At 39.9% G+C, this 15,436-nt stretch overlaps 6 protein-coding genes across 6 annotated transcripts; 4 read left to right on the top strand and 2 right to left on the bottom strand.

The window, feature by feature from the left end:
* Window positions 1-93: 93 nt before the first annotated feature.
* LOC124327482 (dual specificity mitogen-activated protein kinase kinase 6-like) lies at window positions 94-2,034 on the top strand. Its single transcript, XM_046786418.1, has 7 exons — window positions 94-294; window positions 354-580; window positions 640-876; window positions 934-1,113; window positions 1,173-1,307; window positions 1,369-1,451; window positions 1,507-2,034. Exons 1-7 carry the CDS (start codon window positions 285-287, stop codon window positions 1,667-1,669), a joined length of 1,035 nt encoding a protein of 344 aa, XP_046642374.1. The 5' UTR covers window positions 94-284; the 3' UTR covers window positions 1,670-2,034.
* LOC124327481 (histone H1.4-like) lies at window positions 1,971-3,655 on the bottom strand. Its single transcript, XM_046786417.1, has 2 exons — window positions 2,953-3,655; window positions 1,971-2,829 (listed from the first exon to the last, which is right to left on the bottom strand). Exons 1-2 carry the CDS (start codon window positions 3,547-3,549, stop codon window positions 2,215-2,217), a joined length of 1,212 nt encoding a protein of 403 aa, XP_046642373.1. The 5' UTR covers window positions 3,550-3,655; the 3' UTR covers window positions 1,971-2,214.
* A 3,704-nt stretch (window positions 3,656-7,359) lies between these two features.
* Window positions 7,360-9,046, top strand: LOC124325928 (histone H1, gonadal-like). The gene is made up of 2 exons (XM_046784497.1): window positions 7,360-8,060; window positions 8,184-9,046. The coding sequence occupies exons 1-2, from the start codon at window positions 7,464-7,466 to the stop codon at window positions 8,796-8,798; spliced, it is 1,212 nt and encodes a 403-aa protein (XP_046640453.1). The 5' UTR covers window positions 7,360-7,463; the 3' UTR covers window positions 8,799-9,046.
* Window positions 9,047-9,188: 142 nt separating this feature from the next.
* LOC124327859 (cytoplasmic tRNA 2-thiolation protein 1-like) lies at window positions 9,189-10,735 on the top strand. Its single transcript, XM_046786880.1, has 5 exons — window positions 9,189-9,382; window positions 9,468-9,699; window positions 9,781-10,088; window positions 10,166-10,370; window positions 10,428-10,735. The coding sequence occupies exons 1-5, from the start codon at window positions 9,335-9,337 to the stop codon at window positions 10,658-10,660; spliced, it is 1,026 nt and encodes a 341-aa protein (XP_046642836.1). The 5' UTR covers window positions 9,189-9,334; the 3' UTR covers window positions 10,661-10,735.
* A 569-nt stretch (window positions 10,736-11,304) lies between these two features.
* On the top strand, window positions 11,305-12,082 carry LOC124327861 (50S ribosomal protein L27-like). Its single transcript, XM_046786881.1, has 3 exons — window positions 11,305-11,503; window positions 11,569-11,747; window positions 11,811-12,082. Exons 1-3 carry the CDS (start codon window positions 11,464-11,466, stop codon window positions 12,018-12,020), a joined length of 429 nt encoding a protein of 142 aa, XP_046642837.1. The 5' UTR covers window positions 11,305-11,463; the 3' UTR covers window positions 12,021-12,082.
* Window positions 12,083-12,084: 2 nt separating this feature from the next.
* LOC124327858 (chromatin assembly factor 1 subunit A-B-like) lies at window positions 12,085-14,308 on the bottom strand. Its single transcript, XM_046786879.1, has 6 exons — window positions 14,109-14,308; window positions 13,830-14,022; window positions 13,598-13,776; window positions 13,417-13,536; window positions 12,865-13,348; window positions 12,085-12,799 (listed from the first exon to the last, which is right to left on the bottom strand). The coding sequence occupies exons 2-6, from the start codon at window positions 14,008-14,010 to the stop codon at window positions 12,225-12,227; spliced, it is 1,539 nt and encodes a 512-aa protein (XP_046642835.1). The 5' UTR covers window positions 14,011-14,022; window positions 14,109-14,308; the 3' UTR covers window positions 12,085-12,224.
* Between the last annotated feature and the right edge of the window lie 1,128 nt (window positions 14,309-15,436).

The following is a 15,436-nucleotide window of genomic DNA, read 5'->3' as shown; positions in this document are numbered from 1 at the left end:
TAAGTACCCAATATTAGTGCCCAATTTTATACAATTATATTTATTTACTTAAAATTCCAGACACCATCTATCCGAAAACTTGTAAGTTCATATCACAACGTCGAATCCTGTTTTTGTGGCTGGAGGAGGAGTTGTGAGGGAATTCTGGAAGAAATTTTTGGAAAACATTTATTATTTTGTTATACTTTAAGTAACATATGAATCGTTAAGATTATAATTCAGTTGTTGTTTACTTACTGAAACTGTTGTGATTTTCGTGACGTTTAGAACGGGTACTCACAAAAATGATGGCTGGTAAATATTTCACGTTTTGCCATTGCTGTGCAATATAATGTTATTGTTTTCGTTTGTAGGCAAACGAGCGAAGAAACCACTTCCTAAGTTCAGTATAGTGGCTGAAACAACTCCACCTGTTACTCCTCCTAGAGATTTGGACAAACGTACTAACATTACAATTGGGGACAGAGTGTTCGAAGTTGAAGCAGATGACCTTGAGACCTTAGGACTTCTGGGCCAGGGAGCTTATGGAATTGTCGAGAAAATGAAACATAAGAATACCGGAACAATAATGGCAGTCAAAGTATATTTCAGTTTCTTAATTCATTATATATCTCTGTCACATTATTTACTTTTTTTTAGAGAATACCTGTAACTGTTAATACTCAGGAGCAAAAGAGGCTCTTGACGGATCTTGATGTTTCAATGAGAACAGCCGATTGTCCCTACACAGTGACATTTTATGGAGCTCTTTTTCGAGAAGGAGATGTGTGGATATGCATGGAGTGCATGGATACAAGCTTGGACAAATTTTATGTTAAAGCATACCAGCATGGGAAAAGTATAGAAGAAGATGTCCTTGGACAAATTGCATTTGCGGTATATGCGTTGTAAACTTTTTAAGTCATATCCAACATTATTTCTCTTTGTTTATAGGTTGTATCTGCTTTGCATTATCTTCACAGCCAACTGAAAGTAATTCACAGGGATGTAAAGCCATGCAACATATTAATTGACAGAACTGGGCGTGTAAAAATATGCGATTTTGGCATATCTGGTTATTTAGTTAATTCTATTGCCAAGACAATCGATGCTGGATGCAAGCCTTATATGGCGGTAATCAATGTTTTTATCAAACTTTATTACTTGCATGGTTAAAGACGGTATATTTTCAGCCCGAAAGGATCGACCCCACGGGAAGTCCCGATAAGTACGACGTCCGGTCTGACGTTTGGTCTCTAGGAATTTCATTAGTGGAGTTGGCTACAGGAAAATTTCCTTACAGTCCATGGAGAACACCATTTGACCAGGTATTTTATTAAATTATAAATCATGCACCCACACTAAAAATCTCCCTTTTATAACACCTAGGTAAAACAGGTGGTTGTAGGTGATCCACCTCGCCTGCCTTCTGGTCGATTTTCTCCCCAATTTGAAGATTTTGTATCAAAATGGTAATGATCTAAATTTCAAAGAAAAACGTTCATTGTGTAACAAAGGTCTATTTAGTTTAAGGAAAAATTATTTGGAAAGACCGAATTATCGACAATTGTTGGAGCACCCCTTCCTGCTACGCCATGCACAGCAGGAAACAGACGTGTCCTCATTTTTCAAAGAAGTGCTCGATCTACCAGACGAGGAGCTCAAGACAAGCAAGAAGACGGTCGTATAAAATCTCCCCCCTCCCCACAAATAAGAACTTGTCGTAAAATCGTTCTCAATTACACACCATCCCGCATCATCCATCCAACATAATAATTATAAAATGTTACGCTACCTAAAAATTCTTCGTTCCCATTTTAACACGCCCGAAACATTTGCATTTAGATTAGGGTGTTCAATTTGCCTTAACTCGGAACACTTGTTAGTTGTTACCTAACAAGGAAGCGAGCAGCAAATGAAAAGTTCAGCGTTAAAAAAAATTCAAAAAACAATACAGTATACCTTTTAATTAAGTGTTGGTGAACATTAAGAAAAGTGAAACAGCTGTATTCATCACTTCATGAAACAATAAAAATATGACGGAATGAGCGATAAGAATGGAATGAAGGTGAACGAAATGTACAGATGAATGAAACAGAAATCCTCGTCAAGTGGCAGATGAAAAGTGAAAAAGTGGGATAATAAATGAATCAGCCAGAAAAAGGAGATCGCGCTTCACTTAACGACAATAAAAAATGGTGACAAGAAATGCATTAGGACGACGACGACAACGATTTACTTCTTGGCTGCTGCCTTTTTGGCTCCAGCAGCGGCCTTGGGGGACTTGGCTGCCTTTGCGGCTTTAGCAGCTGCAGCTTTGGGTGCGGCGGCCTTCTTTGGTGCAGCAACGGGTGAAGCAGGAGCCTTCTTAGGAGCTGCGGCCTTTTTGGCCTTTGGGGACTTGACAGCAGCAGGAGCTTTGGCTACGGCGGCCTTCTTGGGCGAAGCAGCCGGGGCAGCCTTGGTTGTGGCCACTTTGGCCGCAGCTTTGGGTGCTGAAGCAACGGGCGATGATGGGACAGGGGCGGCAGCAGCAGCAGCGGCCGCTTTGGTAGCCTTTGGTTTGTCTGATGCAGGAGCCTTCTTCTTGGCGGCAGCTGCAGTCTTGGCTTTCTTGGCAGCGGGAGCAGCAACAGCAGCAGCGGCGGTGGCTTTCTTGGCTGGAGAGGCGGCAGCGGCCGCTTTGGCCTTCTTTGGTGAAGCAGGAGCTTTCTTGGGTGAAGCCTTTACGACGACCTTCTTCTTGGCAGCGGCCGAGGGAGAAGTGGGCGCTTTCTTGGCAGCGGCAGGTGCAGCTTTGGGTTTCTTTTCGGATGAAATGCGGAATGATCCAGCAGCTCCTTTAGCTCCCTGAAGAGGACAAGAAAAGTACACGGTTAAACATTTGAACAACATTTTAGAGAATTAAAGTAGTTGAAGAAAGGACGCCCTCAATTTGGCGCCAGAATATTCAAGTAGTAAACAACAACTTACTTTGGTGTTCATCAAGGTGCCAACGCTGATGCCGCGCTTAAGGGCTTGTTTCAGATGAACGTTGGCCATTTTCTGGTCGACTCCAAGACTGTAGTTTGACGTGATGTACTTGAGAATAGCCTGTCGGGATGATCCACTGCGTTCCTTCAAAGACTCAACGGCGGCAACGATCATCTCAAGGTAAGGCGGATGAGAACCGGAAGCCGATTCTTTAGCGGCCGGTTTCTTGGCAGCAGCCGGGGCTTTGGCTTTTGGAGACGCGACTGCAACAGCAGGTTTCGGTGGGCTGGCGGGTGCAGCAGCAGCAACAGCAGGGGCTGCAGCGACCTTCTTTGCCGCTCTTTTTGGTCCAGCAGCAGCAGCGGCTTTCTTGGGGGCAGCAGCGGCCTTCTTCTTAGCTGGAGCTTTGGCTTTACCTTTTGGTTTTTCTGCAGCTGCTGGAGACGACTCGACAGAAGCATCGTCCGATGGAGCATCCGCAGCTGGAGTCTCGACTTCCATACTCTCAGTTTTGGTTTCCTTCTTCTCTTCAGCTTCGGCCGTAATGGCGGCGTCGACTTCTGCGGCAACTGGTTCGTTCGATTGTTCAGATGACATTTTGCAACGAGAAATAGTCAAAGAGTGAAATTGAAAAATGAATGTGCGAGCGACTGAGACGACTGAGCTGCGTCACTGATTCCCAACGAATGATGGTTGCAGACTACGCCACGTGAGACTATATAGCCTTGGTGCCGACGCTACAGAATTGCATCCCTCCAATGTGCTTTGTTTCATCACCTTTTCAATTTTTTTAGTCATTTCCTTACGTCTCATCGAGATCGCATGCAGATAATTAAATTCGCAAGGATCTCACCTATCGAATGATGTGTGTTTTCATTCGATTTGACTATTTTTTAGGTCTCATAACTTGAGTTTTCTGCCAAGACTGGGCCATCCCTGGACTAGTCTCCTCTTATTTCGCTCGTCGCAGTTACAATAATTTCGACAATTTCTTTTTTAATTATACTTTCTTGTCGGCAAGAAAATTTCCTATCGAATGGTGTTTTTTATTTCATTTTTGTTCCATTCAATCATCCACTTTTGGGGCTTTGAGTGGCTAGAAGAAACACAACTCACGCGACACCCTCTCGAGAGCCGTTCATACACACCGACGTTAAATATTTTACATTTAATTGATTCTGTTTTTATAGGCCAGTTATATTTTTTAATATTGTTATTTAAATGTGTTTTCATCATCTGTCGTCGCAAAATACCAAATCAATATTTTTGCAAAATGATTTTTCATTTTTCTCTGCTGTGCTAGGCAGGCGACCGCCATTGAGGTCGGTTCCTTCTCTCTGCGATTCACCCAAAAATGAATTTTCGTTACACTTAAATATTTCATTTTGTAATTGCAATTCACACATTTTATTTGCACCACGTGATGGCCACAATTTTACTGAACAAATCGACTCTTATTTTTGCTTCGAAATCAATGTTTCAAGCCTGTTAAATGAGTTGTGTAGTTTTATCTTTTGTCTGAAAATGTCGTTCGAAGCGGGAAATACTAATACAGACGCTCTCGAGTTCCCGATAAACATTTTCGTTTGGGGAAAACTCTTTGAACGAGCAATTTTAATAGAATTTTTTTTTATCAGTTTTAGAAAACTATTGTCGACAATGTGTTGTTGTGTAGGCAAGTAAAGCTTAACGTAGAATTGGATCGATGAAATTACCGGTTCTGCATAACAAACTGGTCTGCTTCTTTCTGGGACTGATAAAAAACCCACCCAAGATATGGTCGTGTTGTATCGAGTGACATAGTTTAATGATATTTGATAATATATATGAAACTATCTCGACAACATTTTACAAAAAATGGCGAAAAAAAAACGCGTTGCAAAAATCGAAAACTACTCATTGCAAGTGTGTAAATTGCTTTTTCGATTCCCTTTATTAGAGGCGACATTTTTGGCGGCAAGCCATTTTGCAGCAGAGTATTTGCGTCTGTCATTGTGTGAGTGCTATGGGTTTCTACACGGCTCTATACAGCCGTACATCAGCAGTTAGTAAAGAGTTGCGGTTTACGTTTAATGCCCCGTTACTGTACAACGAATAGAATTTCTTTCGGTCATTGCACTTGAAAGTTTTGAAACTGAAAAAAAAAAATAGAGAAAGTTACACTAACTCGATTGTGCACTTGTAGCGGGGCAAAAAAAACGATGCCTGACATATAAAAAGGGATTTTTTTAATTATTATTTTACAATACAACATTTAAAAAAAGAAGAATTTAATTATCTCAAACGGAGTTTTTAGGCTTCCAGTTATTTTTTTTTAATTTCAATCAATTGATCTAAATAAACGTTTCTCAACAACATATTATACAGGTAGTTAATTAACATAACAACGTTCTGATTTGAATGTTTTTCAAACTAAAATATTTATTTGATTGCAAATTACTTTTTTTACGGAAGACCAAAAAATGTTGTTGTTAAGGTTGTTTGAGGCAGTTTGAAACCACGGAGGATTCGAAAACTGCCAAGGTTGTTGAATGCATTGGGGACAGAAACGAACACATTTCTTAACTCCTTGGAGATGGTACAATCTATCCCAGTGAAATTGATTTTAGCCAATCCTCTTAATTATGAAGGTCACTACTATAACACGTGAATATGATATACCGATTTACCGAGAACACAAAAATCGCGAGAGAAAGGACCATTTATAGGGGTTTGACGAATGTCTCTCTGTTTAAAAAAACGTTAGCATACAAATCGTCTTCTCTACAATATTTTTACGTAACTATTTCATTCATGAAAATTTTATCATATTTTGATAAAATTGCTGCACGTACTAATTTGCGCAGTAGTCGATATCTAAAGTGAAGTGATGCAATGCAAAACAAGCAGCCGATCAAATATGGCCGCCGGATGCTAACTTCCAACAAGCGTGGGACGCCACGACTTGAGCTGAAACTTTCAGGCGTTCAGTTCCAGATTTGAAATGAAATTCGACACTTTTTCATGTTGCAAACATGAAATCAGTGTTCCAACATTGCACGTGAAGGTTTTGAATTTAATATAAGTTCAAAATTCATTTCGCTTTCATTATTAGAAAAAATTTCGTTTCAAACAACGGACTAAAATCTGCTGGGTGAAATGGATGGCCTGGTTGGATATATTTTGCTACCGCTAGCGACCCACATTATGAATGTCGCTGAGGCTGAATTTTTATTTCTTAAAATCAGGAGATAAAAAACGATAATGTCACAATCTGACAAATAATAACCATTAATGATGAAAACATAAATTTAATTATATGCCTTCGATAAAAAATTAACTGAAACCCAAAAATAAAGAAATGGCGATTGACACTGACGTCATGGCTTGTTCCTTTTGACGGGCGATTGGGGGCCAGTACCCTACACACTTTAAAAATAACAAAAAATGTACATGTCGTCATAACTATAAATGGGTCAAATCTGATCCGATCTGATCAAACAAAAACGGTAAATTTCAATATAAATATTTCTAAAAATTAAGAAAAATAAAAGAGGAACGATAGAGGGAAAAAAATCAGAAGCATTCGTGCAGCTTTTTCGGGGCTCTTAAACCTGGAACAAACTACACAACTCATTTAATAGGCTTGAAATATTGATTTCGAAGCAAAAATAAGAGTCGATTTGTTCAGTAAAATTGTGGCCATCACGTGGTGCAAATAAAATGTGAGAATTGCAATTACAAAATGAAATATTTAAGTGTAACGAAAATTCATTTTTGGGTGAATCGCAGAGAGAAGGAACCGACCTCAATGGCGGTCGCCTGCCTAGCACAACAGAGAAAAATGAAAAATCATTTTGCAAAAATATTGATTTGGTATTTTGCGACGACAGATGATGAAAACACATTTAAATAACAATAATAAAAAATATAACTGGCCTATAAAAACAGAATCAATTAAATGTAAAATATTTAACGTCGGTGTGTATGAACGGCTCTCGAGAGGGTGTCGCGTGAGTTGTGTTTCTTCTAGCCACTCGAAGCCCCAAAAGTGGATGATTGAATGGAACAAAAATGAAATAAATTACACCATTCGATAGGAAATTTTCTTGCCGACAAGAAGGTATAATTAAAAAAGAAATTGTCGAAATTATTGTAACTGCGACGAGCGAAATAAGAGGAGACTAGTCCAGGGATGGCCCAGTCTTGGCAGAAAACTCAAGTTATGAGACCTAAAAAATAGTCAAATCGAATGAAAACACACATCATTCGATAGGTGAGATCCTTGCGAATTTAATTATCTGCATGCGATCTCGATGAGACGTAAGGAAATGACTAAAAAAATTGAAAAGGTGATGGAACAAAGCACATTGGAGGGATGCAATTCTGTAGCGTCGGCACCAAGGCTATATAGTCTCACGTGGCGTAGTCTGCAACCATCATTCGTTGGGAATCAGTGACGCAGCTCAGTCGTCTCAGTCGCTCGCACATTCATTTTTCAATTTCACTCTTTGACTATTTCTCGTTGCAAAATGTCATCTGAACAATCGAACGAACCAGTTGCCGCAGAAGTCGACGCCGCCATTACGGCCGAAGCTGAAGAGAAGAAGGAAACCAAAACTGAGAGTATGGAAGTCGAGACTCCAGCTGCGGATGCTCCATCGGACGATGCTTCTGTCGAGTCGTCTCCAGCAGCTGCAGAAAAACCAAAAGGTAAAGCCAAAGCTCCAGCTAAGAAGAAGGCCGCTGCTGCCCCCAAGAAAGCCGCTGCTGCTGCTGGACCAAAAAGAGCGGCAAAGAAGGTCGCTGCAGCCCCTGCTGTTGCTGCTGCTGCACCCGCCAGCCCACCGAAACCTGCTGTTGCAGTCGCGTCTCCAAAAGCCAAAGCCCCGGCTGCTGCCAAGAAACCGGCCGCTAAAGAATCGGCTTCCGGTTCTCATCCGCCTTACCTTGAGATGATCGTTGCCGCCGTTGAGTCTTTGAAGGAACGCAGTGGATCATCCCGACAGGCTATTCTCAAGTACATCACGTCAAACTACAGTCTTGGAGTCGACCAGAAAATGGCCAACGTTCATCTGAAACAAGCCCTTAAGCGCGGCATCAGCGTTGGCACCTTGATGAACACCAAAGTAAGTTGTTGTTTACTACTTGAATATTTTGGCGCCAAATTGAGGGCGTCCATTCTTCAACTACTTTAATTCTCTAAAATGTTGTTCAAATGTTTAACCGTGTACTTTTCTTGTCCTCTTCAGGGAGCTAAAGGAGCTGCTGGATCATTCCGCATTTCATCCGAAAAGAAACCCAAAGCTGCACCTGCCGCTGCCAAGAAAGCGCCCACTTCTCCCTCGGCCGCTGCCAAGAAGAAGGTCGTCGTAAAGGCTTCACCCAAGAAAGCTCCTGCTTCACCAAAGAAGGCCAAAGCGGCCGCTGCCGCCTCTCCAGCCAAGAAAGCCACCGCCGCTGCTGCTGTTGCTGCTCCCGCTGCCAAGAAAGCCAAGACTGCAGCTGCCGCCAAGAAGAAGGCTCCTGCATCAGACAAACCAAAGGCTACCAAAGCGGCCGCTGCTGCTGCTGCCCCTGTCCCATCATCGCCCGTTGCTTCAGCACCCAAAGTTGCGGCCAAAGTAGCCGCACCCAAAGCTGCCCCGGCTGCTTCGCCCAAGAAGGCCGCCGCAGCCAAAGCTCCTGCTGCTGTCAAGTCCCCAAAGGCCAAAAAGACCGCAGCTCCTAAGAAGGCTCCTGCTTCACCCGTTGCTGCTGCACCAAAGAAGGCCGCCGCACCCAAAGCTGCAGCTGCTAAAGCCGCAAAGGCAGCCAAGTCCCCCAAGGCCGCTGCTGGAGCCAAAAAGGCTGCAGCCAAGAAGTAAATCGTTGTCGTCGTCGTCCTAATGCATTTCTTGTCACCATTTTTTATTGTCGTTAAGTGAAGCGCGATCTCCTTTTTCTGGCTGATTCATTTATTATCCCACTTTTTCACTTTTCATCTGCCACTTGAAGAGGATTTCTGTTTCATTCATCTGTACATTTCGTTCACCTTCATTCCATTCTTATCGCTCATTCCGTCATATTTTTATTGTTCCATGACAAGTGTTGAATAAAATAACCAGGGAATTCATTTTGTCTTAATTTACATTATTTTTTATACCATAAAATAATTATTAAGCCCGCAACTTAAAGTTTTAAATTTTCAACATAAAAAACGGGAATAACTATTTTACCAGATATTACAGATAACGAATACATATAAATGGCAACGTCTAAATTCTGTTTTTAAATGGACGTCAACTCGTTGTCTTATGCAATTTTTCTCTTACCTGCCACTTTTATTATCACTTTAATTACTGTATTGACGGCTTGGATTGGTTGGCAATTGTTTATCAACAATTAATTTAATATTTTAGAAATGGTGGTTTTCTGTTCTACAGGTTGTGGCAGTACTGCTGTTCTTAAGGTAAGTAGAGCTGGAAAATCCAATACTTGTTATTATTGTTTATTCTTTTTACAAAGAATTTCTTTTGCTCAATTTTTGTCTACAGAGACCAAAGACTGATGATGCACTATGCAAAAACTGTTTCTTCTGGGCATTTGAAACTGAGGTACATCATACCATAACATCCACCAAAATGTTTCAACCAGGCCAACTTGTTGCGATTGGCGCCTCTGGGGGAAAAGATTCTACGGTTCTTGCTTATGTTCTAAAGCATTTGAATGAAAAGTACAACTATGGATTGAAACTTGTTCTACTTTCGATTGATGAAGGAATCACAGGTTGCTAAAAAAATCTTATTATTTGTTATCAAATTTCCTACTTTTACAAATTTTATTGAAAAATCTTATTCTATGTTTCAGGTTATCGTGATGATAGTCTAGAATCTGTTAAGAGAAATCAAGAAGAATACAATATTCCACTCACAGTCTTGTCATATAAAGATCTGTATGGTTGGACCATGGATGATATTGTGAAGCAAGTGGGGAGAAAAAACAACTGTACCTTCTGTGGAGTATTCCGTAGACAGGCTTTAGATAGAGGGGCTATGCTTCTAAAGTGTGATATTATTGCTACTGGGCACAACGCAGATGATGTTGCAGAGACCATTCTCATGAATCTTTTGCGGGGTGACATCGCTAGACTACAACGTTGTACCTTTCATATTACAGTAAGTGTCAAGTTTGGTCAAAGTTATTATTTATCTAGATTCAATATTTAAAATCTTTATTATCTACTTTGAATCAGGGTTCAGACGGTTCCTTGCCACGGGTTAAACCCTTCAAGTATGCGTACGAAAAAGAAATTGTTCTCTATGCATATTTTAAGAAACTGGATTATTTTGCAACTGAATGTGTGTACGCTCCAGACGCATATCGAGGGCACGCAAGAGCATTGGTGAAAGACCTCGAAGCATTAAGATCGACTTCAATTATCGACATTATTCACGCAGGTACATTAGATTGGACTTTTTTTCCTGAAGAATTCAATTAAACTTTTTAAAATCTAGGCGAACAATTAGCTATCAAAGATGGAGTCAAACTCCCGAAGCAAGGATTGTGCAGTTCGTGCGGTTATGTGTCCAGCAACATAATATGTAAAGCATGCGTTCTTCTAGAAGGGTTGAATCGTGGGAGACCGAAGCTGGCAATTGGAAAGAGTAACAAAGCATTGGCCGAATTATTAGCTGAGCGACTGAAAAATGCGGCTAGTATAAAAACTACAATTCAAGACCAGTTATAAATTGTTGCTAGGTCCGCTAGGTCTATCTCGACAATACCTTATTTTGTGTTAATAAATGAATAATCTCAAAAATAAGCTTAATAATTAAAAGTTTTATTCCTCAAATATTCAGAGTTAAAAGACTTGTTCTATGATTTACATATTTGTGCAGTGTGCTTTTGCTACATACTAAGGAAGTTGCGCCTTTTATTTGGGTTAAAATTTTTTTGCCGTGTCATTAGAGAGATACACACGGCTAAGGTAAAGCTTAGACTTCATTTAGGCCTAATAACCAACCGCTGACAGACTAACGAACCATATTATTTATAATAATTTGTAAATAGCCTACTACGTAAAGTCTCTGATTGACTCAGATATTAGACGTTTCTTCGGGCAGCTTCGGGCTTCTTCATTTTTACATGATCGCCACAAGCACGAATCTTGGTCTTAGCCTACCCATATATGTTTAAATTTTTATGTTTTATCACTGTGTAATTATTTTGAACGGAGCCGACGGAGCAAACAAAAACGGGAATGGGTCCTACAGTTTACAGGTCTATAGCTCTGCATAAAGCAGCGCCCCTTGCGGACTCTGATCGAACACTAGCTCCATTCGCACAGATATATTGGGGAGTTCAGCAGGCCACAGCATATAGTAACAATAGACGGCATGGTAATTATTGTTGTCTGCTTCAAACAGTCAGATTCAGGCATTCAGCACAGACAGAAACTCGGACTTGCAGAGTGTGTTCTAATAAGATTCTAAAGTGGCAAACATTACCCTATTGTTATTTTAAACTTCAACAGTTTTCGACGTCTAGAAAATGTCATTATTAACACAAATTTTAACAAACTTACAACCTTGTAATATATTTGATTCATACAATTAAAAATTTTATCCAAATAATATTCAATTCTGAAATAATAAGGTAAAACTCTGAATTCTGCTGTACGCTGGGCTTCGAAGAAGGCTGGCGGTTCCTCAAGGAATCCGAAAGGACATGCCCCTGGTAAGCGTAGAGGAATCAAGACTCAAGATGGGTCTAAAGTAACACAAAGTTCAATTTTGCTACGTCAACTTCATATTCGCTGCCATCCTGGTCTCAACGTAACTATATCAATCTGTTGATTTTGCCAAATTGGAAAGAAATTAATTTTCATTTAATTGCAGGTTGGGATGGGCAAGGATGGTTCTCTCTATGCTCTGCAACCAGGAAGAGTACTTATAACTTGTGAGAAGTTTGAACCTAATTTTGACAAATATTGGACCAATAAAGCCTATGGATCAAGGAAAGAGAACATGAATAATGTTTATAAAAAATACTTCCATGTTATCCCTGAACCTCTAGAGCCAAAGTTTAAATTAGTTGATGTAATTTAAGTGTAATTTGTGTGCTTGTGGTTTAGTGAAGGCAATTAATAAAGTCAAGTCTATAAAAAGAAGATTTTCATCTCGTAGTAGAAATTTCTGTGTATCCAACGTTGTTTCAGAAAAAAAGATACTTCCCACATTTAAACATATAGATTTTGCAGGGAAATAAAACCGTATTCTAAACATAAAATTACTTAAAAGGAACGACACAAATCACTCAACAGTAAAACATTTGACCCCATCCATTTCCACTGCGTCGTCGTCTATATTCTCTGATGATTTTGACAATGCCTCCTTTGCACTCATTTTCTTTAAGAAATTGGTTAATGGAGTTGTTTTAGTATCACTCTTGGGTTTCTTGGTTGCAGATGTTGGAAGACTAATCAACGAGATGCGTTTTTTTGCTTTAGGAGTTGAGAAAATTGGTTGCTTAGCTGGCTCATTTGAATTTTTCTCCGATTCTGGAAGCTCGTTCTCCTGCGATGAAGGAACTCTGTTTGCTGATAAACTAGCTGGCTGAACAAATTTCTTTATGAGCGACACGCGCGGGGTCTTTGCTGGTGGGGTGTCCTCCTCAGTTCTAGAATCGTCGGCCTTGCGTCCTCGCTTTTTCGTCTCGGTAGCGAATTCCCAAGTATTAATGACAGATAATTCAGTGAGATTGTAACGATCAAGAACATCTGATTGCACGAGCCAACACGTTCTTCCATTCATTGCTCCGACTTCTGTACATTTGCTCCATGACGCAATTTCAGTAATTTTGGCTAATATTTGTGTTTTGGAAGGACCTAAATTCATACCAAATACTAATATAATAGTGAAAGCACGAAGATTTTATTTGAATAATTATTACCACTCTTGTTTTCTTCGGCTCTATTGCGTTCCAAATGCAACTGAAACTCTTTAACAATCGTGAGTTTGCTGTAAGAGCTTCCATGAAGGACTCGAATAAGGGCTGGGATATCATTGTCACTGACACGCCGCTTAGATGCTTTATTCTCACTTCGGGCAACGTCATCGGCCATTGGTGATTCTCCATTTTCGCAGTTCAATTCACTGGAAACAAGTTTGATGGGAAGTGAATCACATAATACTACAGTTGTGTAGCGCTGAAGAACTTTTAGATGCTGCGGTTCATTGTTCAGGTCATCCCAGCAACAACCGATCAAGCTGGGTTTGATGTGACACGTCTTCTCCTTCAACTCTCTCTCAAATTGCTCTTCCTTTAACTTGAGTTTCATTTTGGCTGCAGACGGGGATAGAGCTCTCTCGTCTTCATCCTTATCTCCTTCTTCGTCGCTCAAGTATCCATGGGGTACAAGGAATTCATTGTCTACCTATGAATAAAAATGCTTGTAAGAAGCCAGTGAAAGATTTTTTAAAATTCTCGTTCCAACAAACGAACATCATAATCATCGGCTGGCTCTTTTTCTTCGCCTTCACCTTCCGAATCGGTCAAAGATTCGCCCGGTTCAACTTCCTCCTCCCATTCATCATCAGAATCGACATCGTAATCGAATATGATCTATAGTAATGATGGCGTAAATTTTTAACTTCATTAATTTTGTCTTTCGAATTGTATATACCTCTTTGCCGAAAGGACGTCTTGGGCCCACTGAATTACTAGATTTTCTCCAGGTTCCCCAATAAGCAGGACGACGATTTTCACAAAACTTCAATAACTTGGGCCGCATTCTTCGAGAGACAGCATGGACGATCGTTACAATGCCTTCGTTGTTGATGGGGGCTTCCACTTCGTCCTCGCCTATATTCAACGATACTTAATACGTTTCCGATATGAAGATAAATTTCACCTACCAATCACTTCCACATCATTATCCTTATCAAGCGGCCAAGTAGCACCACAACTTCTTCCTTTGTTTTCTCTGTACTGACGAGGATTTAATTCAGTTGTAGGTTTCGACTTTTGCAGGATTTGCTCCAAATTTTCCTTTCTGGGAGTATCAAATTCCGTTCGAACAGTAGGGGCTAATTTCATGTTTTCTTTGATCTGTACACGGGTATCACACAAAAATATGAAAACGTTACCTCTTTGGAATAAGAATAGCAAAACATATCTTATTAATGAAAACTTACCTGGAAAGGTGGGAACGCTAAGATACAGGTTAATGAATTGTGACATGAAGGTTGGTCATCACTCTTGGCCGGGGTTGTTTTCTTTTGAGTGAAAAAATTTGTAAACACTTGAGAGAGTCGTTCTTTTTTCCGCCGTTCCTCATCTTCTTTTTTCTTTTTGTCATTTTCCTTCTCTTCTTCTTTTCGTTTCTTCTCCTCTTCTTTTCTCTTCCTTTCAGCCTCTTTTTCTTCCTCTTTTTTTCTCTTTTCTTCTTCTTTACGTTTTCTTTCTGCCTCTTTTTCTTCTTCTTTCTTTTTCTTTTCTGCTTCTTTTTCTTCCTCCTTCTTCTTCTTTTCTTCTTCTCTCTTCTTCTTCTCAGCTTCTCTTTCTTCGGCTTTCTTTTTCTTTTCCTCTTCCTTTTCTTTTCGTAAGCGTTCTTTTTCTGCTTTCTCCTCTGCAATTTTTCTTTCTCTCTCCTACACCAGATTAAAAAAAAAAAAAAATTAATGTACACTTTTTAAAATAAATGAAATAGTTTCGTTATTACCTCCTTGGTTTCTTTGGATTTTTCAGACCTTTTCTTTCCTCGGTCTTCTTGCCTTGGAGTGGATGCTTTACCTGGCAGAGTCTTTCCTAACTCATCATTCGATACACAACTAACATCAAGCTCACTTTCCTGCTCGTCTTCAGCCATTGAAGCATCTGGAATACTAACTGATTCATCAGAATGATCAGCTACCAGTGAACAAGATTTTGATTTTTCAGTTTCAGTTTCAGCAATTTTGATTATTTCCACATCAGAAGAGTTGTTGTCAACTCCATCAACCTTATCCACCTCTTTCCGGCCAGTTACAGTTGTTGCTTTTGTTACATTGTTATCACTCACTTTGGCTGTTGAAGTATTTTTGTTGTCAATGGATGAAAACGACAACTTTGCTAAGATATTTAAAGAACATTAGAAACAAAACTTGAAAAACAAGCATTCAAAATGTGACCTTTACCTTGTTTTAGGTTCTTCCCTTTTCGAGTTTTTGGACTCCTACCATCGCTCATTTCTATATCCGAAAAGAGTATATAAACATTTAGAAATGTGTATAAAAGAGTATAAACAATTTATGATTTTCACCAGTTGAAGTAACTTGAGCAGCTTTACTCATTCTCGACTTTTAAAAATAACAATCAGGACCAAAATTTCACTCAAATCTGGGTTGTTTCCTGAATTTTTACAACTTGGTTGAAAACCACCAGACTTCCACGACAATGCTCCTCGATCTGACTGTTGGCGCCAGAATTTCTGTGTATTGATATGCAGTAGTTTGTGTCGACGCTAGGTGGCAGCATACCTCAC

This window comes from Daphnia pulicaria, chromosome 2 (assembly GCF_021234035.1).
Source record: "Daphnia pulicaria isolate SC F1-1A chromosome 2, SC_F0-13Bv2, whole genome shotgun sequence".
NCBI lineage: Eukaryota > Metazoa > Arthropoda > Branchiopoda > Diplostraca > Daphniidae > Daphnia > Daphnia pulicaria.
The sequence above is the reverse complement of the archived record's forward strand: the minus strand, read 5'-3'. Positions and strand labels throughout refer to the sequence as shown.

Excerpts from the sequence above, each read along its gene's own strand:
- LOC124327482 (XM_046786418.1), top strand. Across the intron at positions 581-639 it reads GAACAATAATGGCAGTCAAA|AGAATACCTGTAACTGTTAA; the intron begins GTATATTTCAGT and ends ACTTTTTTTTAG. Across the intron at positions 1,114-1,172 it reads GATGCAAGCCTTATATGGCG|CCCGAAAGGATCGACCCCAC; the intron begins GTAATCAATGTT and ends GTATATTTTCAG.
- LOC124327859 (XM_046786880.1), top strand. The coding sequence starts at position 9,335 with ATGGTGGTTTTCTGTTCTACAGGTTGTGGCAGTACTGCTGTTCTTAAG. Across the intron at positions 9,383-9,467 it reads GCAGTACTGCTGTTCTTAAG|AGACCAAAGACTGATGATGC; the intron begins GTAAGTAGAGCT and ends TTTTGTCTACAG. Across the intron at positions 10,089-10,165 it reads GTTGTACCTTTCATATTACA|GGTTCAGACGGTTCCTTGCC; the intron begins GTAAGTGTCAAG and ends ACTTTGAATCAG.
- LOC124327481 (XM_046786417.1), bottom strand. The coding sequence starts at position 3,549 with ATGTCATCTGAACAATCGAACGAACCAGTTGCCGCAGAAGTCGACGCC. Across the intron at positions 2,830-2,952 it reads GCACCTTGATGAACACCAAA|GGAGCTAAAGGAGCTGCTGG; the intron begins GTAAGTTGTTGT and ends TGTCCTCTTCAG.
- LOC124327858 (XM_046786879.1), bottom strand. The coding sequence starts at position 14,010 with ATGAAATTAGCCCCTACTGTTCGAACGGAATTTGATACTCCCAGAAAG. Across the intron at positions 13,777-13,829 it reads TAATGATGTGGAAGTGATTG|GCGAGGACGAAGTGGAAGCC; the intron begins GTAGGTGAAATT and ends CGTTGAATATAG. Across the intron at positions 13,537-13,597 it reads GACGTCCTTTCGGCAAAGAG|ATCATATTCGATTACGATGT; the intron begins GTATATACAATT and ends TCATTACTATAG.
- LOC124327861 (XM_046786881.1), top strand. The coding sequence starts at position 11,464 with ATGTCATTATTAACACAAATTTTAACAAACTTACAACCTT. Across the intron at positions 11,504-11,568 it reads TTTAACAAACTTACAACCTT|GTAAAACTCTGAATTCTGCT; the intron begins GTAATATATTTG and ends TGAAATAATAAG. Across the intron at positions 11,748-11,810 it reads GCTGCCATCCTGGTCTCAAC|GTTGGGATGGGCAAGGATGG; the intron begins GTAACTATATCA and ends ATTTAATTGCAG.
- LOC124325928 (XM_046784497.1), top strand. The coding sequence starts at position 7,464 with ATGTCATCTGAACAATCGAACGAACCAGTTGCCGCAGAAGTCGACGCC. Across the intron at positions 8,061-8,183 it reads GCACCTTGATGAACACCAAA|GGAGCTAAAGGAGCTGCTGG; the intron begins GTAAGTTGTTGT and ends TGTCCTCTTCAG.